General features: G+C 43.5%; 1 protein-coding gene across 5 annotated transcripts in view; it reads left to right on the top strand.

Annotated features, from left to right (window-relative positions):
* The window catches only part of TRPC3 (transient receptor potential cation channel subfamily C member 3), a 90,801-nt gene that overhangs the window by 16,844 nt on the left and 52,771 nt on the right, over positions 1-21,186 (top strand). For all 5 annotated transcript variants that reach the window (XM_051819838.2, XM_051819839.2, XM_017347554.3 and 2 more), the window contains exons 2-3: positions 8,485-9,256; positions 16,207-16,395. In XM_051819838.2, coding sequence (XP_051675798.1) covers positions 8,485-9,256; positions 16,207-16,395 — 961 coding nt within the window. The remainder of the gene's footprint in view (positions 1-8,484; positions 9,257-16,206; positions 16,396-21,186) is intronic.

The following is a 21,186-nucleotide window of genomic DNA, read 5'->3' on the forward strand; positions in this document are numbered from 1 at the left end:
CCCACGTGGGTGCAGGGGCCAAGGACTTGGGCCATCTTCTACTGCTATCCCAGGCCATAGCAGAGAACTGGATTGGAAGTGGAGCAGCTGGGACTGGAACCGGCGCCCATATTCGATGCTGGCATTGCAGGTGGTGGCTTTACCCACTAAGCCACAGTGCCGGCCCCACAAATCCTTTCTTAAGACAACATCCCTTTCCCTAAATTCTACTTGCAAAATCCCATTTTTCTTGCAAAGGTATGAACATTATCTTGACCTTTTTCTTTGCATATCTGCTTTACAATTTATCTTTTTCATTTCCCCCTAAACACACCCACCAAACTCTGTTAGAACTGCAGCCCCCAGCTCCCAAGGCAGAGAGATGTCTCAAGTCAACCAGGGCAAAGATGTTGTATTTGGAAAGGCAGAAGACAAGAGCACCTCAATATATTTTCAAAAAATATCCTTGATAGTGCAGGAATACCCTTGATAGTACAGCATAAGCAGAATCATATGTTTACAGGACAGTGAAGGATGAAGCTTTGGAACAAGGGGAAGAAGATTTTCTGGGCAGGGTGAGGCAGGTGTGAGCATCCCTCAAGTCAGCCAGAGGAGTCTGGACTCCACGAAATAAGCAGCAGGGAGGCTACCAGTTTTTTGTTTGGTTGGTTGGATTGGTTGGTTGGTTTTTAAGAAAAATGTGACATGGTAAAAGCAAGGCTTAAGAAGAGCAAGATTCTGGACTGGTTGTGGGTATAAGGAAGAGAATCAGAAACAGTATAAAGTATTGGAAAGAACTGGAGTCACACAGGGTCTGGGTTGCTTCCCAGTTCTGCCTTTTGCTGTCTGTGCTACCTTGCACAATTCCCTTTAAGCTCTGCTTCCTTATTTATGAAACAGAGAAAATAATGCCTGCTTCGTAGCATTGATGTGAGAATTAAATGCAATAGTGCATTGAGAACACTCCATGTACACCGGATACTCAGTATAGTTTAGTTGCCTTCCCCCTGCCCTCTCTGCTCAAGAGCTCTTAGAACAGTCAGCTCTGATTTGATAAGGATCTGGAGGTGGTGCTGGCAATGAGAACCAGAAGGAAGGGTCCAGTATGACGAACATGTACAATTTTTACGTGTCAATTAAAAACCAAAGGAAAAAGAAACTTTGTGATTGACAGGATCTATGACAGGACAGCAACTCATAGGTGACCTTGAAATTTCTAGGCTTCAGATACAAATGTTAGGAGGGGACTGGTTTAATGGAAAAGGTGATTTGTTGTTTTTCAGAGTGACCAGCGGACAGATAGTCTTCCTGGTGGGATCTGAGAGTAGTTGAGAAAATGAGGATTTGGGAACACAATCAAACAGATATTTTTTGAGTCTACTTTCTTTGACACACTAGGTTGGACCCTGTGGGCAGTGATGAATATGACGTGGTCTGCATATCCAAGAATGTGTGTAGTAGTGGCACATATGATAGGGTATTTATCAATATTCTGGTATTTTAAAGAAATGACATATAAAAAATAGGTTTAAAATACATGAAGTATAAGGTAATTGGTAGGCCGGTGCCGCGGCTCACTAGGCTAATCCTCTGCCTTGCGGTGCCGGCACACCGGTCGGGGCTCCGGATTCTGTCCCGGTTGCCCCTCTTCCAGGCCAGCTCTCTGCTGTGGCCCGGGAAGGCAGTGGAGGATGGCCCAAGTGCTTGGGGCCCTGCACCCCATGGGAGACCAGGATAAGTACTTGGCTCCTGCCATCAGATCAGCGCCGTGCGACGGCCGCGGCGGCCATTGGAGGGTGAACCAACGGCAAAAGGAAGACTTCTCTCTCTGTCTCTCTCTCTCACTGTCCACTTTGCCTGTCAAAAAAAAAAAAAAAAAGATAATTGGTATAAAACTTATGCAAGAAATCACTCAGAATGAGAAAGACTATATCAGAAATCTTGGCTAAGATGATAATAAATGGTAAGTGAGCACTTTGAGATCTAAACTAAATTCCTGAATACACTGAACCCCCTCAAAAAAAGTGAGGCTGATACCATGTAGTTTGTTTTTATTAAAAGACAAAAACTCGTTTAGAGAGAGAGGCTCCTTGAGACACAATTCTTGGTTGAGTTTAGTAATTTATCCTTGTAAAAGGTACAGTGAATTCCATAAAGGATAGTCTTTAATTGCAATTTCAAGAAGACACAGTAATCTTAAAAAAAATAGAATTCCTTGATAAGAGCAAGAGTATGAAGTTAGTCAATAACAAAGGCGCTTCTCTGGGTGCTTATTTACTACGGCACACAAGTTCAGCTTCCTGCAGATCACATTTCAAACAGTAATAAAGCATAGGAAACCTAAATGAATGTAAGTCTGCTTGTCCCTTCACCTACGCTGTTCAAATATGTTATTTCAACTTCACTGCTGGTGGGGGCAGTGTGACAAATGCTTAAAGGGCCCATAATTGGGGGTCTTTGATCCAGAATTGTGCCGTGATTTTTATCTTGGAGATTCCTGAAGTGTAGTGTGCATCAGAATGATGGGGGATGCCCTTTTAAGGTCGTATTCCAGGACCCTGCCCCGGAAATATCTGGATTCGTGTCCTCTGGATGGGACACAGACCTCTGCCTTTTAACAGTCTCTCAGGTGAGCCCGAGGCAGAGAAGCACGCTTAGAGGTCAGATGAGTTGGAAGCCAGGTTATGAAAACAGCAGTGTTGCTTGTAATTTTGCCTTTGAATAGAGTGGAGCAGAGAATTTTCCATGGAGACACCAAAATATTTCTCAAAAAGAACTTTCAGTCTGCTTAACTGTTTAGACAAATACTAAAACTTCAGAAAGCACGAAAAAAAAAAGTTTTTTGGTTGGGGGAGGGCCTCAAAATGTATATTCAGTATTTTGACGTGGGTTGCTTTCACAAAATGCCATAGACTGGGGGCCCAGATGCAGATATTTGTATTTTTACAGATGTGGAGGCTGCAAGTCTGAGACCCAAGTGTTCAGATTCTAGTGAGAGCTTTTCTCCTCGCCAGCCCTGGCCTGCAGACAGCTGCCTTCTGAGGTAGGAGGGGGAGGGAGCAAAGGGCAAGATATCTGTCTCTCTCTCTCTCTCTCTCTTTTTTTTTTTTTTTTTTTTTGACAGGCAGAGTTAGTGAGAGAGAGAGAGAGAGACAGAGAGAAAGGTCTTCCTTCCATTGGTTCACCCCCAAATGGCTGCTACGGCCGGTGCGCTGCGCCAATCCGAAGCCAGGAGCCGGGTGCTGCCTCCTGGTCTCCCACATGGGTGCAGGGCCCAAGCACTTGGGCCATCCTCCACTGCCTTCCCAGGCCACAGCAGAGAGCTGGACAGGAAGAGGAGCAACCGAGACAGAATCCGGCGCCCCAACCGGGACTAGAACCCGGAGTGCCGGCGCCACAGGTGGAGGATTAGCCTAGTGAGCTGCGGCGCCGGCCTGTCTCTTCTTATAAGGACCCTGATTCCACTATGACAGCCCTAACTGATGACCTCTTCTGAGTCTAATGATTTCTCAAAGACCCCATCTGCAAATACTCTCACATTAGGTGTTAGGGCTTTAACATGGATTGGGGTCAAGGGCCACACAGTATTCAGGCCATAGCAGTCATGTCACTGGCCGGCTGCCTCAGTCCTAGTGAAGGGACTTAGGGCCCTTGGAGAGCCTCTGGTTTTAGACTAGCTCTCCAGAACTCCGATCAGAAAGAAGCTCCTGCAGAATGCATGCTCCTGGTGCTGAATGAGTCCCCACATGGGGTGGGGATCTGAAGGTAGGACGAGCCCTGGAAACATAGTCTTGTCAGCATTGCTGCACCCCTTCGCTCTCATTCCTCCCTTGTTTCTCAGGCTGGTGCATTGCTTATTGACTCCAACCATTCTGTCAGTCCAGATCAGTTAAGCTTGTCTTAGCACTGTAAGGAAAACTGTGCGTTTTTTTAAAAAAGATAACTTCCTATTGTCGATTCACCATGAAGATTAGTAGTGTTAAGTCAGCGCGTTTATTCTGAAATAGCAGTGTAATTTGTTCTAATTGAGAAACCTGATTTCACACTTAACTCAGTGTTAGAATCACTTTAAGAGAGAATTAGAATGATTCATGTGACTTGTGTAGTACTAAATTCACAGGTTTCAGTTCACATATACTATATGAAAGTAGAAAAATGTGAAGAAAAATGTAAAATGCTAAGAAATTTAATGTACATTAGGATCATAGGTAATAAAATTGTACTGTATGTGAGATTCAGGCTAAATGAGTAGATGATAGCTACTTTTGCCACGAAAACAAAAATAATTGGTAACTATTCAAAAGGATGGCTATATTTATGTTTCACTATAGTGAATTTTATACTGTCTATATGTATCCCATAGCTTCATGTTATTTTTTTATATACTAAGAAATGCAAAGAAAAAATAGTGAAAGAATAATTTTCTAATACTGTCAAGTCAATCTCTTTTTTTTTTTTTTTTTTTAATTTGACAGGTAGAGTTATAGACAGTGAGAGAAACAAAAAGAAAGGTCTTTCTTCCGTTGGTTCACTCCCCACATGGCCACAACAGCCAGCGCTGAGCCAATCTGAAGCCAGGAGCCAGGTGCTCCCTCCTGGTCTCCCATGCAGGTGCAGGGGCCCAAGCACTTGGGCCATCCTCCACTGCCCTCCCAGGCCACAGCAGAGAGCTGAACTGGAAGAAGAGCAGCTGGGACTAGAACCGGCGCCCATATGGGATGCCGGTGCAGCAGGCGGAGGATTAACCAAGTGAGCCATGGCACCGGCCCAATTCAGTCTCTTTTGCAAGAAATTTTGCGAGAAATGTTGGGTTTTTGTAAGTTGTTTTCTTTGTAGGTAGCCATCATTAAATTTAAAAATCCTTCCATTTACATGTGATACTTTAATAAGAGTTTATTTTCCCCATTTATTTTCTTAGTACAAAGGCATAGTTATTTTCAATAAGATGAATCTAAATCTAAGTATAGATTGGGATTCTGCAAGCATGTATACTCATATAAATTCTCTTTATTGATGTATTCTATAGTCATAGCTAATGTCAATATATTATTATTAATGGTAGGAACAAAATTAATCTTTTATACAACATTGAAATTCTGGCCATTTGGAGGGAAACAGTTTATAGCTTAATAATAACATTGAAACTCAATGAAGTCAGGACCATTAATGGTCATGAAACATACTCATTACAATAATATTTATAAGGTTTGTTTGAAATCCTTATCCTGGAGTTTGGTCTTAACAAATTTCTTTTTTATACAGTTCAGTGAATGATATTTCCCAGTGCACCTAAAAATCATCATTATAATCATTATACCAACACATACACACACACCCAGCCTTGCACCCACACACTCCACTCCACATACTCCCTTACACAACACACATCCATATCCCACTGATAACAGCCAAATGTAGGGCATTTATTAACCTTCAAAAGGAATTTGATGAGGTGGTGGTCAATTAGCATCTGTATTTTTAAATTTTTGTCAACTAAGGGATTAAAATAATAAAAATTAAAAATGCTGATTTTAATAAAAACATACAAGCTGTGATGAAAACCACTCAAGATGTGCAGGAAAGGGTTTAAGTGAAAAGTAAAAGTCTTCCTTTTCCAAGGCTCTTCACAGCCAGTCCCCTGTGCCCAGGATTCACTGCCATGGGAAGCTTCTTGTGGTGCTGTCTAGAAATCGCTATAAACACATGTATGTATATATATGCATGTGTGTGTCCATATATGTATGTATACATAAATATATGCATTTAATATTTAAAAGTCAATCGCCTGACACTAACTGGGCGTTCGATTGGGGTGCCACTCATAGTACTCTCTGCTCGTTGGGGTGCTCTTTGGTTCCTTGCCTCTGCAGACTCAGGTGTGCCTGACACATTTGCCTTGGTCTCTATCCTGGAAACCTGGCAGCAGCATCTGTGCTCCTCCCTGTTCATGGGGACTGATGGCCACCTGATTCCTCCCACTGGACCAGCTCCCTAATTTAGTTGTCCATCTCCCTCGAGTGAGGCCAGTTTCCTCTCTAATTCATCTTCAACCCCTGACTTGTATCCATGAAATTTTCTCTGTGATAGGAGGTATTTCTGGAATATATATATTATAGAAATAAAGCATTTTTCACCGGCGCCACGGCTCACTTGGCTAATCCTCCGCCTGCGGCGCCAGCACCCCGGGGTTCTAGTCCCGGTTGGGGTGCCAGTTCTGTCCCGGTTGCTCCTCTTCCTGTCCAGTCTCTGCTGTGGCCTGGGAAGGCAATGGAGGATGGCCCAAGAGCTTGGGCCCTGCCCCCACATGGGAGACCAGGAGGCAGCACCTGGCTCCTGGCTTCAGATCTGCGCAGTGCCGGCCTTGGCGGCCATTTGGGGGGTGAACCAACGGAAGAAAGACCTTTCTCTCTCTGTCTCTCTCTCTCTCACTGTCTAATTCTGTTTGTCAAAAAAAAAAAAAAAAAAAAGAAAGAAAGAAAAGAAATAATTTAAATAAATAAAGCATTTTCTTTCCTAGCTACTCACTTTTTAAAAATATTTATTTAGGGCCAGCGTTGCAGCTCACTTGGCTGATCCTCCACCTGTGGAGCCGGCACCCCGGGTTCTAGTTCTGGTAGGGGCGCTGGATTCTGTCCTGGTTGCTCCTCTTCCAGTCCAGCTCTCTGCTGTGGCCTGGGGAGGCAGTGGAGGATGGCCCAAGTGCTTGGACCCTGCACCCACATGGGAGACCAGGAGGAGGCACCTGGCTCCTGGCTTCAGATCGGCGCAGCATGCGGGCTGTAGCATCCATTTGGGGGTGAACCAACGGACAGGAAGACCTTTCTCTCTGTCTCTCTCTCTGTCTAACTCCACCTGTCAAAAATTTTTTTTTAATTTATTTGTTTGAAATGCAGAGTCAGAAAAAGAGAGAGAGGTGTCTTCCATCCATTGGTTCACCCCCCAGTTGGCCACAACGGTAGGAGCTGAGCTGATCTGAAGCCAGAAACCAGGAGTTCCTTCCTGGTCTCCCATGTGGGTGCAGAGGCCTGAGGACTTGGGCTGTCTTCTACTGCTTTCCCGGGCCATAGCAGAGAGCTGGATTGGAGTGGAGCAACTTGAACCAGTGCCCATAAAGAATGCCAGCACCGCAGGCAGCGGCTTTACCCACTATGCCACAGAACCGGCTCCCCAGCCGCTCACTTTTATCTTTAACTGATTTGCTTCAAAAGTCAGTAATGTAGAAAAAGCTCTATCTGGTACCTTTAGGTGCAGCTTATACAAAAAAAAAAAAAAAAAAAAAAAGGATGTTTAAAAGGAAGTGATTTTGAGCTTTTCAATCAGTATGAATGTTGGAACTGGGTACAGGCAGAGGTGCAGGTGTGGACAGTAGTTCAGCATCCACTGAGCTATTCTGCAGATCACTGAAATACTACTGGCACTGAACATGTTAAAATTACGTTGTTTAGCATTATCTTTCAGAGATTATATTTCTGAAAAAGCTTTTCATCATGAGCTCATGGGGGAAATCTGAAGAACTTTAGCAATTCCCATTTTTACATATGGAAATGAAATTATTTGCCCAACCTTATGGAAACCACAGTGTGAATTCAAATCACTGAACATGTAAATGAATGGTATGAATTTCATGGTAACAACTAAATTTCAGTGATGTGCTTGGGGTTGGGGTTTCACTGTACAGTGTTCTGGATATGCACTCAGTGCCCAGTTCCTTCATTCACAACAATGCTTGGGATTTTTTAAAACCATAAACAAACCACATCGTGGTTAAAAAAGATAAAGGTATAATATTGGTATTAAGCAGTTCTTATTACAAAGGCATAGTTATTTTTAACAAGATGAATCTAATTGATGCTCATGTTCTGTAACTGCTTAATCTTGTCTCAGTTACTGAAAATAGAAATTCTTGTAATTGAGAGTAGGGTTGGAGAAAGACAAGTCAGGAGTCCCCTGGAGAGGAAAAAAAAATAAGATCTTGCAAGATGATTCTTGTCTGAAGTTGTAGGCTTTTGTCTGGGTGGCTGTGGGGAGGGGATCATTGTTTCCTTTAGCTACAGTAAGCCCTGATTTTGAGATCTGTGTTCTTGAAAACATTCGCTTCATTTAGCCTTCCAGCCCCCTGTTTTTGGTGCCAGGCGACTGCTGGCTTCTGTTTCCCTGAGAGCGGGAGACCTGTCAGGCCACAAGGTACAGTGAGTCCCTTCTGAACAGGTGTCGCAAGGGCGGCAGGGGTGTGTGGAGATGGCTCTTATTAGCAGGATTCCATCCGAGTGCGGTTTGCTAGAGAAAAGGGCTCTTGTTCCAAAGGGACCTCCCCAGCCCTTCTCTGGGGTCAAGCAGCTCTTGTTAGCCACAGGAGCAAATTTCCAGCGAGCCTTTTGCTCCTGATCCAGCTGCCCCGGAGCCTCAGGTCTGTGGTGGGTCCTGTGTGGTCCTGGAAGGGCCCCCAGTGTGTGGGAGGAAGCAGTGTGCCCCAACGTCCTACAGTTGTCTTCGCTGCTTGCCTAGGTCCATGGAGGGAAGCCCATCCCTGAGGCGCATGACGGTGATGCGGGAGAAGGGCCGGCGCCAGGCCGTGCGGGGCCCGGCCTTCATGTTCAACGACCGCGGTACCAGCCTCACGGCCGAGGAGGAGCGCTTCCTCGACGCGGCCGAGTATGGCAACATCCCGGTGGTGCGCAAGATGCTGGAGGAGTCCAAGACGCTGAACGTCAACTGCGTGGACTACATGGGCCAGAACGCGCTGCAGCTGGCCGTGGGCAACGAGCATCTGGAGGTGACCGAGCTGCTACTCAAGAAGGAGAACCTGGCGCGCATCGGCGACGCCCTGCTGCTCGCCATCAGCAAGGGCTACGTGCGCATCGTAGAGGCCATCCTCAACCACCCCGGCTTCGCGGCCAGCAAGCGCCTGACGCTGAGCCCCTGCGAGCAGGAGCTGCAGGACGACGACTTCTACGCGTACGACGAGGACGGCACGCGCTTCTCGCCCGACATCACGCCCATCATCCTGGCGGCGCACTGCCAGAAGTACGAGGTGGTGCACATGCTGCTGCTCAAGGGCGCCAGGATCGAGCGGCCGCACGACTACTTCTGCAAGTGCGGGGACTGCACCGAGAAGCAGAGGCATGACTCCTTCAGCCACTCGCGCTCCAGGATCAACGCCTACAAGGGGCTGGCCAGCCCGGCCTACCTGTCCTTGTCCAGCGAGGACCCGGTGCTCACGGCCCTGGAGCTCAGCAATGAGCTGGCCAAACTGGCCAACATCGAGAAGGAGTTCAAGGTAAGCCCGCGCTGCTCTCCGGCGCCCCGCGCACTCACCCGTTCCCCGGCGGCTGCTCCGCTCCCCGGCTTGGCCCGGTGGAGGGGAAGTCGCCAGGGACTGGGAGTATGGTTCAGAGGCGATCTGGCGACCCCCCCACCCCACCCCAATAACGGTGCTGTGATCAATTCATTTTGAGCTGCGTGTGCCCTAACCACAGAACTGTAACTCAGGCGCTGCTCTGTGTCCTGGGTATGTGTTAAAGAAAACTCGAGACTTCTTTCACTTTTGTTGAAAGGAGAGATTTAGTTAGTCCTACTGTTCCGAAGTTAGAAGTGGTAGAAGATAGAGTTTTTTACTCCTTTGAGGGGGTGCACAGTACCTGGAGGCACCCCGATGGCCGGTCTGTGCAGGGGTGCACAGAGCCAGCCCCGGCTCTGCCTCTGCAGCTGTATCAGGCGGGAGTGCTCTCTTCACTGGTCCAAGCATTCTTACATCGGATCAAAAACAAAGTCAGAAGACCCGTGTAAGATACTATTAAAGTCATTTCTTTAATATGGCAAAGTGCCTCTCCCAGAATTCTACATCTGTATATTCAAAGGGGTGAGTCTTCAGTGTCAGGTCAACTTAGAAATACAAGGACAGCAAGGTGGTTTGCCTTTATGAATTTTTAAAACAATGAATAAAATTTTCCCCCCTGAATTTTAGGTTCATTAATCAGAAGTATTTTTATAAAAATTATATGTTAATGATAGCCCGCTTTTAATTTTTACTCTATTGCTACATCCTCTTATGCATTTTGAATGGTTCTAGCTGTTAAATCTGGGGCAAAAGGGTGTTTCATTGTTGCGGTAAAAAGCAATCAGACGCCCTAGCAAATTCTTGCCTCTCAAATTCCATCTAAAACATGATTGTGAAACCTATTCGCCTATTCCTTGAATTATTTTCTGGATACTGAGCTAATAGGGTTGTGGTTTCAGATCACAGAGTCTTTCACTTTTTAATGTGTTTTTTCATACTCAGGTGAGATTTACACAAATGCAACTAGTAATTAATTCAGATGAAGGAAAATCTACCTTACCCTAAGGTTCAAAGAAAATAGTGGGGAAGTACCCCACCGTCTTCCAAATTTGAAATTTTCTAGGTGTTTGTAAACCTTTATCTTGTCCTGGTGGAGAACTGGCCTTGGTGTAATTTTATTTATTAACTCATTGTACTTTTTTTTGGAAAAAGGCTACATATTTATAGTAAGATTTTGGGGAAAATACAAATAACAAGTATCTGTTCCCATTGAAGAGATTCATTATATAGTATTTGAAAAGACTTACATATTTGAACCCAAAATGGAATTAAGGATAGAATTCAGGTAAAACAAGCTGAAAACTTCAACTTCTGCTGAGAGACACTAGAAAATCATTCAAGTAAAATAATTATCAATATCACTCCCTTATTTTGAGGTAGTCATAAAGATAATTCTAAAGTTTGTTTACTTGCCACTATTAAAAATATCACACGAACTTTGTTTTTGTGCATTTTACTTAACATATATTGGAAGTCTACAAGAGATTCTATAAAAGGAATATTTTCTAAGATTATATTTAATAATTTGCTAAAGATGGTGATGTTTGCAGTTCTGCCCGAAATCATCTCAGTGAAGTGATGGTAAGAGAATTTGTTATTCATAGTTTCCCCTGAAGTTGGCTGAAACCATATTAGTAATGCTTAGAATCTCCTTTGCTCTGACAGAGAGTCAACTCTGATAACTTTCAAAGGTGAGGAATTATCATAAGAGGAAAAAAGATGAGAAAATACAAGTGGGGTGTGAAGGACATCCATAAAACTGCCAAATACCCAAGGAGATGCAAAAGGTGTCATGAACTCTCAGTTCCCTTTTCTGGATTATCTAGCCAGCACTGAGCAGCCTAAACCTCTCTGAACCAAAATTCGGACAGTACTTCAGAAGAAGTTTCAGTCCCTCAAGTCTCTCTGCTCCGAACCAAATGTGCTTTTTCTTGCCCATTCTTAACTGTCCTTGCTATTCCTTTCTTATGTCCTTCCTTTCTCTTCTTTGCCCTCTCGTCTCATGCTCCTGTCCATCTGAAGGCATCGACAGACAGAGAAAATAGTGTCCTTAGCACTGACCCAGGGACTCTGAGCCCTGGAAGGGCCATGGAAGTGAAACTCATCTCTGAGACAGCCAGGTAACCTAATTTGCCCTGTTCCACAGCGTTCACTAGATTCTGTCCAGAGGGACTTGGAGCTCAAAGTACTAGCCTTGAAATGAAAAAATAGATAATATGTTCCCTTGTGAAAAAGAGGTGATCTTTCCTCCTTGTCAAACACCTATTCTTATTCCTATTTTATCTCATCAATGCCCTGGAATGCCCAGTATCTCACCCCTCAAATTACCATGGCTTGGGTGCTCCAGAAAAGACCCTCAGCCCCCATGCAGTTTTCTAAGTTCCTTGAGGAATACAATAGGCATGGAGCTGAAAATACCTGAAGGTCATTACCCTAAGAGGTTGAACATTCTAGGATATAGATTTAGATAAATTAGTGGAGGACAGCTCAGTGACAGGTTATTAAAGAAATATTTTGGATGTGCAAATGCTGTCTGAAACTATTCTGAGAAATAGAATATTGGACAGGATGGACTCTAGGTCTAATCATCCAAATGTCAGTGGCAAGGAAGCCAGTCATTTATTAAACTCTAGGAACTCAAATTGAAATTCTCTAATTCTTACTGAGTCAATGAAGCACTTTTTTTTTTCGGTTAAAAAAAAAAAAACAACACTTTTTTTAACCCTCCCCCCCAAAAAAAAGCCATTTACCTTCCCTGTGCTTCAATTTTTCTCTCCTCAAAGTAGAAAAAGAATTTCAACTTATATCACAGTAGAGCTATAAGGAAGTAGAAATCGAATAGACTCCAAAAGCAAGATAGCATTCCATTAGCATGAAGGTTCTCTAGGAATCATCTGGTCATGCAGTCCTCTCGTTTTGCAAATGAGAAAACAAAGGCTGTAGCCCAGGTCCCGTTGTTTAAGCCTGGATTTGAGTGTCTAAGGGTCCCAGTCCTAGGTTGTACATCTAGTCTAAGGTACCTGGCGTTACTGAAGCACTTTTAAAGTATTTAACGTGTACCAAGCATAATTCTCACAATACCCCTATTAGGATTATTCTCATCAGGGAGATTAAGTAAACTCCACAAGTTTACACAGCTAGTGAGTGGTAGAAGCAGCATTGGAGCTCAGGACGTCTGCCTTCAGATTCAGTGCTTTTAACCACTCACTATACTATACTGCCTATTTTACTATGAGAGAAAGAGCCCCTGACTTAAGCCACCCAGAGTTGAATTTCAGTTTTCTTCTAATGGTTTTAAAGGGATTGCCGTGGGGATTAAACCATGCACATCAAAGGCAGTATGTGGAAACCTGTAGACGGGCTGTGATGGACGCTGAGCTTCACTGTTCTTCCTCTGCCCTGAGCGGGTTGTGAGGTTTTAAGCTCCTGCCTATAATGTGTGCAGTAGGTCCACCTGCTAACCGTGCAAGGCCATGGTAATAGAAGAGCAGTACGGTGAAGATGATTAGCAAAACCAAACTACGAGACGATTATTAGAAAATGATGTAGGTCAGACCAAGTGTCTAAGCCGTGAAGCAATGTGAGTGAGTATCTCTTGGTGGAGCTAACAGGCTCAATGCAGACTTCACAATTACTCTAGCAGCTGAGAAAAGGCTGTCTCTAGCCTGGAGCTCTCTGTCTTTCCCTGGGAGCCATGCATACAGGGGTACTTCAGAAAGCTCATGGAAAAAATGGAATTAAAAAGGTTCAGCACTGTGACTCAGCAGGTTGAGCCAAAGCCTGAAACCCTGGCATCCCACAAGAGCATCAGCCTAGCAAAGCAGAAGATGGTCCATGCATCTGGGCCCCTGCGACCCACATTGGAGATACAAATAGAGTTCCAGGCCCTTAGCTTTGGCCTGGCCCAGCCCTGGCTACTGTGGCTGTTTGGGAAGAGAACCAGTGCTTGAAAGATCTCTCTCCCTTTGCCTTCCCCTACCCTCTGTAACTCTGCCTTTCAAATAAATATCTTGTAAATAAAAACTTTTTGATTAAAAAAAGGAAATTGAATTAAAAGATATGTTTATTTTGGAGCAAGAATTTTGAAATCCATGCATATGTGGGTCTTCATAAAATTCATGGAAAATGCATATTATGAAAAAACTATGCATGGATTTCAAAACTTTTCTGCCCCAAAATAAATTTACCTTTTAATTTCATTTTCCCACAAACTTTCTGAAGTACCCTACTGTGTTTAAAAGATGGCATCTCATGACTGCAATAAAAGAAAAAAATCACCATTATCTCCAGCTCTCATTGTTCCCCGGGCCTGGGTATCAGACTTGGTGCAGCAGGAAATGTTTAGATTGTTGTGAAAGTGTTGTCCTCACAGCTTTCCTGATTACTGATTTCTTGTTTCTTGACCAATCTTTCAGTGGATGTGAAAAAATACAGTTTTCTGTAAAAATGGACAGTCTGCAGATTATGCAGGTATGCAGAAGCAGGTACTGAGGTCTCTTCAGAACATGCACAGTAGCCTCTTTTGTTTCAGATCCGTGGGGAAATGGGCATCCTGTGTCATACCAGATTGCACAGAACAGTCTGAACTAAACAATAATGTGAGGAAATTTCATCTAAAAAACGGTATTCAAAGAGGACCTTTCCATGGAAACGAACATGGATTTAATACTTCTTCTGGATGCTATAATAAAACATTTCATTAGTCTTTCAGGATTGGAAGGCAGATGGATATTTAACTGACACTCTGCATAGAAACCAGAGACTGAACATTTTATTAATTTTATCAGTTGCATGGTACCAGCTTGAATGGAAACCAAAGACTGAAGTTTTATTCATTTTATCTGTTCCCTTATGAGGGGAAAAGGATTAACTGTAACTGTTCTTTATCTGGATTTTTGATATCTGAAATGGAAACTATTCTAGTCTGTGTAGCCTTTAAACAACCTCTTCTTATTTATTTTAATGGGTGATGTAGTTTTGCCCATCAAACCAAATTAATTCTTTAAGAGAGAAAATGGAGTTCTTTGTATCTTAAGTTTTTTTTTTTTTTTTTCATGGAAGCCCAGAACTGTGTTCTGCTAAGTATTACTTAGTTATATCAACACATTCAGCATCTCAGAATGGGCTGAAATGAGGAACTCTGTTTTCCTCGTGTGCCACATGCAATTCTTACCTGGTTAACTCTCCTAATGAGCTGGAGTTTTAGGAACTGGAACTGGGGCTTCTGAAAGTGAAACTCTTTCCCAAGGGACAGTCACTGACACCCTGCCTGGAACCAGTGGGCCAGAAATAGAGCTCCATTCAGAAGGTAACAGGGAGTGCTACCCAAAGTCCAGGGCACTATGTAAATATGCAAATGAAATGAAAGATTCACAGGTTATTTTTAGGAAGGTGTTAGTTCCAGTGGCCTGGAAATTTTTCTCTCAGGTATTGATATTCTGTAACCCTTGGGAATTCAATTACATATAATCAGAGAGTCCTCTCTTTGCAGTTCTGCAGGGCATGCTAATATGCCCTTCAGACAAAGGGGAACAACAACAACAGCAAACAACCTTCTGTATACCTAGCCACCTGTTCCCATTCTTAAAGGTCCACTTGAGTGCACTTGGGTTGGAATCACCTGAAGGAGTGTTAAATTGCAGATTGTTCAGGCCTTCCTCAGTTTCTAAATCAGTACCTCTAGGGCAGAGTCTGAGGAGTTCCAACACTTTCCCAGGTGCTGTGGACGCTCCTGGTATGAGGACTGCTCCTAGAGAAGCATTGTCTCCAACAAGGCAGGAGGTAGTAAAGTGGAGAAGTTGTTTTCACACGTACCAGATCTGCCATTTTAAGAAAAAATGGCCCCTTATATCAAGATCTTGTTTTGGCTTTAAAAGAACTAAAGAGAGAAAATTCTTTTTGATTCTTTGGTCTTTCAGCATTGACATTTGGCTAACATCACTTAATATGTGCTTACTATTTTTTGGAGCAAATTTGTGATTGACAAATAATTGTACCTGTCTTTATTTATGGGGTAAAATATGATATTTTGATATATGTATACTGGATGATTGGACCAAGCTAAAACTATTTATCTTTTTTTTTTTGTGAGACATTTGAAATGTACTGTTAGCAATTTTGAAACATACAGTGCATTTTTTTTTTTTTTTGGACAGGCAGAATGGACAGTGAGAGAGAGACAGAGACAGAGAGAAAGGTCTTCCTTTGCCGTTGGTTCACCCTCCAATGGCTGCCACGGCCGGCGCGCTGCGGCCAGCGCACCGCGCTGATTTGAAGGCAGGAGCCAGGTGCTTCCTCCTGGTCTCCCATGTGGGTGCAGGGCCCGAGCACTTGGGCCATCCTCCACTGCACTCCCTGGCCACAGCAGAGAGCTGGCCTGGAAGAGGGGCAACCAGGACAGAATCCGGCACTCTGACTGGGACTAGAACCCGGTGTGCCGGCGCTGCTAGGCGGAGGATCAGCCTATTGAGCCGCGGCGTCGGCCTACAGTGCATTGTTAAAACCATAATCTTCATGCCTTGGAACAGATCTCAAAAACATTCCTCTGTCTACCCGGAACCTTGTACTCTTTGGCCGCTATCTCCCAGTTCCCTCCCCAACCCCTGGTAACCAGCATTCGGTTCTTTACTTCCATGAGCTTGACTTCTTTAGATTCTACATACCAGCAGAGATCCTGGGCGTACCACTGTCAGAGCTGTCTCACGTGGCTGGGCAGGTGCTCAAAGGGCACCTGACTGAGGGAGTAAATGGAGACAAATGCAGCCTGTAAGTAACTCAACAAGCCTTGTATCCGGCTGGGGTCTAAGCTTCCTATCCAGAAAGGGACCCTAAACACTTTCTGTCGAGCTAAAGCAAATTCTCTGGATTGACCAGAAACCCTCTTGTTGTAGAATGACTACCGGAAGCTCTCCATGCAATGCAAAGACTTTGTGGTGGGCGTGCTGGATCTCTGCCGAGACTCAGAAGAGGTTGAAGCCATTCTGAATGGAGATCTGGAATCGGCAGAACCTCTGGAGGTGCACAGGCATAAAGCTTCATTGAGTCGTGTCAAACTTGCCATTAAGTATGAAGTCAAAAAGGTGAGTGGGCCCATGTTCATCCAGCATCAAGCACCATGTTAGAATAAACATATAATACCACCTATGCCATGATGCCATTTTTAAAAATAAGAATAGAGGCTATCACATCCAGCAAGAGGAACTTGATAGGGGGTTTGTGAAATGTATCTTTTCCAATCTGAACTGCATATGCAGATTTGGGATTCTTAAAAAAAAAAAAAAAAAGAAAAGAAGAATAGAGACTGTCCATCTGTATAAGTTTTTTGCAAATACAGTGTTCTAACAAACTTTATTTTAAATATTTGTCAAATTGATAGGAGTTATATACTGTTATAGTTTTTTTTTTTTTAATTTTTTTTTGACAGGCAGAGTTAGACAGTGAGAGAGAGAGACAGAGAGAAAGGTCTTCCTTCCGTTGGTTCACCCCTCAAATGGTTCCTACAGCCAGCGCACAGCGCCAATCCAAAGCCAGGAGCCAGGTGCTTCCTCCTGGTCTCCCATGCAGGTTCAGGGCCTAGCACCTGGGCCATCCTCCACTGCCTTCCTGGGCCACAGCAGAGAGCTGGACAGGAAGAGGAGCAACTGGGACAGAATCTGGCGCCCTAACTGGGTGGGGCTAAAACCCAGGGTGCCGGCAACTATTCTAGTTTTAATGATTTTGTGATTATAAAATTTACTTCATATGAGTGAAGATGAATATCTTTTCCTTGGATTATTTTGCATAACCCTTGCCTGTTTTCCTCCTGGACTAATTTTTTAAAATATTTTTATTTATTTGAAAATCAGAGTTATGTGTGTGTGTATATATATATATAGAGAGAGAGAGAGAGAGAGAGAGAGAATGAGAATGAGATCTTTCATCCACTGGTTCCTCCCCATATGGCTGCAATGGCCATGGTTGGGTCAGGCTGAAGCCAGGAGCTAGGAGCCTTGTCTGTGTCTCCCATGTGGGTGGCAGGGGTCCAAACACTTGGGCATTTTCTGCTGCTTTTCCCAGGCTGTTAGCAGGGAGCTGGATCAGAAATGGAGCAGCTGAGACATGAACTGGTACTCATGGGATGCTGGTGTCACAGGCAGCGGCTTTACCTGCTACACCACAATGCCAGCCCCTGGACTGTGGTCTTTTTAGTTTCATTTGTTGAACTCTATTTAGTAGAGCCATTAAACCTTTGAGTATAATGTAAATTTAAAATGCTATATCAAAAATAATAAATAAAATATTAAGGTAAAAAAGAATAGAGGCCATCCATCAGTAAAACTTTTCTTCATAAAAAAGAGATTAAGAATCAATATAAGTGTTGAGAGTTAAATATTTAGAAACTCCTTTTCACCCACTGTGAGACCTTGGCTAAGTCATAAATCTTTTTTTAAGATTTATTTTTTTATTTATATGAAAGGCACAGTTACAGAGAGAGGAGGAGAGACAGAGGCAGAGAGAGAGAGAGAGATCTTCCATCTGCTGGTTCACTCCCCAGTGGCCACCATGGCTGGTATTGGGTCAGGCCAAAGCCAGGAGCCAGGAGCTTCTTCTGGGTCTCCATATGAAGGCAGGAGTCCAAGCACTTGGGCCATCTTCCACTGCTTTCCCAGGCCATTAGCCGGGAGCTACATCTCATGTGAAGGAGCCGAGTCTTGAACTGGTGCCTGTATGGGATGCCAGTGTTGCAGGCAGCAGCTGAACCCCTTACACCACAGTGTAGGCCCCAGTCAGAGATCTTTAAATTTTAGTTTTCTCCCATAAAGGGAGGATCATTTCTCTACCTCAGGATTTTTGTGGGATTTAAATGGATTAAGATGCACAAAACTATTCTGTGAATTGTTAATTACAGTACAATTAATAATACTATCCCTTGTATACTTTTTGTAAGGCGCTGTCACATTCTTTCTCATGTTAATCCTTGCAGCAAGCCTATGTTATTATTCATTTCACTTATAAAATTGGTAAGACTGATGATGACATTTTTGTTCTATAATGAAACCATAACTCGTCAAGCTTCAATGACATGTCTAAGGTCAGTTAGTCAAGCAGGTGCCAGAAACAAAATTATTGTTTCTGTCTACTGCAGAAAAACTCTTATGTATGTCTACTTGTCAGATTGTATGAGGCTTTTAAATAATTCATGAAAATTGTAGTTATGATGTTTCACGATAATAAAAATCTGTTATTCAGAATACAAGAATTTATACACATCAGATCAGGGAGGCTCTTGTACTTTGAGAGAAGCCAGTACATGACAAGGAAGTAAGCTATTAGCAGGAGCAGATAAGGTTTTACAAACTGGTCAGTCTGTGAACAGCCGAGTCTTCTGTCTTGCTGCCGTGTGATATGGCGCTTAAGAGGACGGGCACCAGAGCCAGCCTGCAAGAGTTCCCTCCTGATGTTAGCATCAGTGCAATCATGGGCAATGCCTGTACGCATCCAAACCCTGATCCATTCATCAGTAAAGCACAGGGGGGCGTGATAGTACCTGCGTATTAGTTGTTTGAAGATTGCATAAGATAATACATGTAATTAGCACAGGCTGATACTTGGTGATTGCTCAACAAGTATTAGCTAAAAGCATTTCTACATTGAAAATACACATAAAGAATGATGACTCCCAAACAAGTTCAGTCCTCAAAGACAGATTCTGTGTCCCTTGTACTACTTTGATCCTCAGTAGCAGACTATACCCTATGTAGATAGGAGGGAATTCTGTAAAGGATGTTAGGAAGTTCACAGAGTCATAGGAAAAGTAAAAGTTTTATCTAAACTGGGCTTCCAGAAGGCTTACCCAGAATCAGGCCCAGAACTGACCTAGTAAGGGAGTTTGTGTGGCCCAAACAGAACAATTCTGCTTCTACGGTAGCTGGCCAGCTCCTGCACCTGCAGAAGAGTGGATGCCCTGAGTCTGTTATCATCTGGCCTCTTCCAAATCAGAGGCCTGCACATACCTCTGACCAGTGAGTGGAACTCAAGCCAATGTTTGGGTGAGCACGGAAATCTGCCCTTCCTCCCCGCTGTGTGGTCAGCCGTTAATGACATATCTCCCCTGCTGAAATAAGACAGTCAAATGTGAAGATTCTCAGTAAATTGACTTTTTAAGGAAATTATCGGTTACAAGATAATTAAATTGTCTAGACCGCCCTTCTTTCAGAGCATTCTTGCTAGTTGAGATTTTGCTGTTTGGGGGAGGGGATATAATTTTTCAACAAGATTGATTGGAAACTATTTTTAGAAAGCTGTCTGGGCATATATTCACAGATCTTGCACTACATATCTCTTCTCTTTGGCACCTGAGAGGAGAAAATTGATTTCAGTTGTCACAGGTTTTTTATCATTGCTTTGAAAGTGTCATATTAGCAGAGACAGCTCATGTACAGATGTGCTTCTGTTAACCAAACTGTCTTGCAGAGTGAATGTTTCCAGCATGTTAATTTTAAGTAAATCAGTGTGTAGGTTGCATTGTATGGTGTCATTAATAATAAATCTGCTATCAGTCAACAAGCAGGAATTTTTTTAAACAAAGTATTTATAACTGGAAGGAGATTTAGGGCTTGGCAAGCCCTTCTGGTTTTGTTTGATGCTATAAAAAGAATATTCATTAAAGTCTTTGATTTGGCATCTTCAATCAGTAAATGTATATAAGAACTCTATTCTGGAAAGCCCCCAAGCCCCAATTCCTTCTTTCTTTCTTCCTCTTCAGGTTTTCTTCATTTTTACTCACCCACTTCTACTCTAACAAGGAGGAAAAATACCAGTCCCACCTTCTCCTGCAGCTTCATTTTCCCACCATCTCATTTCCAGCCCCAAACAAAACTACTTTGGGTGGTAGTGATGCACAAACCCCACTCACTGTGTAATTATACATAAGCTATTGGGATTTCAAAATAACTTGATAGGATATGGACTTTTTTTCCACCTGATAACATAAGGAACTCATATTTATTCAAATCAACCCATCATTCTACCAAGGGAAACCAGTTTTATGTAATTTTGAGCTGTTTGGATCCCATAAGAGACTCAAGAAGTCTTTCTTCTGCCACCTGCCCAAGATCTACTCCCAACTGAAGTCTATTGGCTTCTGGCTGAGCTCAGAGTTCCCAGAGCTCAGCTATTCCCTTGGAGTCAAATGAGTTCAGCCCAATGCCATTTAGAGCTTGATTATAGTTAATGTAGAAGATGAAAACATGATAGACCAAAATAGGAGATGTTTCACCATGAGTTTAATTTCATGTGGGAAAGGACTTCAAATGTAAAAATAGTAGAAGAAATATCAAAATAAAAATCTAAGTATTTTGATGACATACAACTTAAAGCCTCCGTATATCAGAAAGATCATAAACAAAGATGTGAAGCGCAAACTGGAAAAAATGGTTTTCTCAATTATAAGTTACAAAGTATTGATACTCTTTCTAGAAAGAGAGACAGAAAGAAAGAAATAGGGCTGAGCAGAGAACTCAGTCACCACCTCTCTCGTGTGTAACAGAGAACCACTTTGAGCCACCACTTGCTGCCTCCCAGGGTAAGCATTAACAGGAAGCTGGAGGGGCAGGCGCTGTGGCATAGCGAGTAAAGCTGCTGCCTGCAGTGCTGGCATCCCATATGGGTGTCCTGGCTGCACCACATCCCATCCAGCTCTCTGCTATGGCCTGGGAAAGCAGTAGAAGACAGCCAAAGTCACTGGGCCCCTGCACCCACGTGGGAGACCCGCAGGAAGCTCCTGGCTCCTGGCTTCAGATCAGCACAGCTCTGGCCATTGCAGCCAGTTGGGGAGTGAACCATCGGATGGAAGATTCTCTCTCTCTCTGTGCCTCTCCTTTTCTCTCTGT

The sequence above is a fragment of the Oryctolagus cuniculus genome, chromosome 8, assembly GCF_964237555.1.
Source record: "Oryctolagus cuniculus chromosome 8, mOryCun1.1, whole genome shotgun sequence".
Lineage (NCBI taxonomy): Eukaryota > Metazoa > Chordata > Mammalia > Lagomorpha > Leporidae > Oryctolagus > Oryctolagus cuniculus.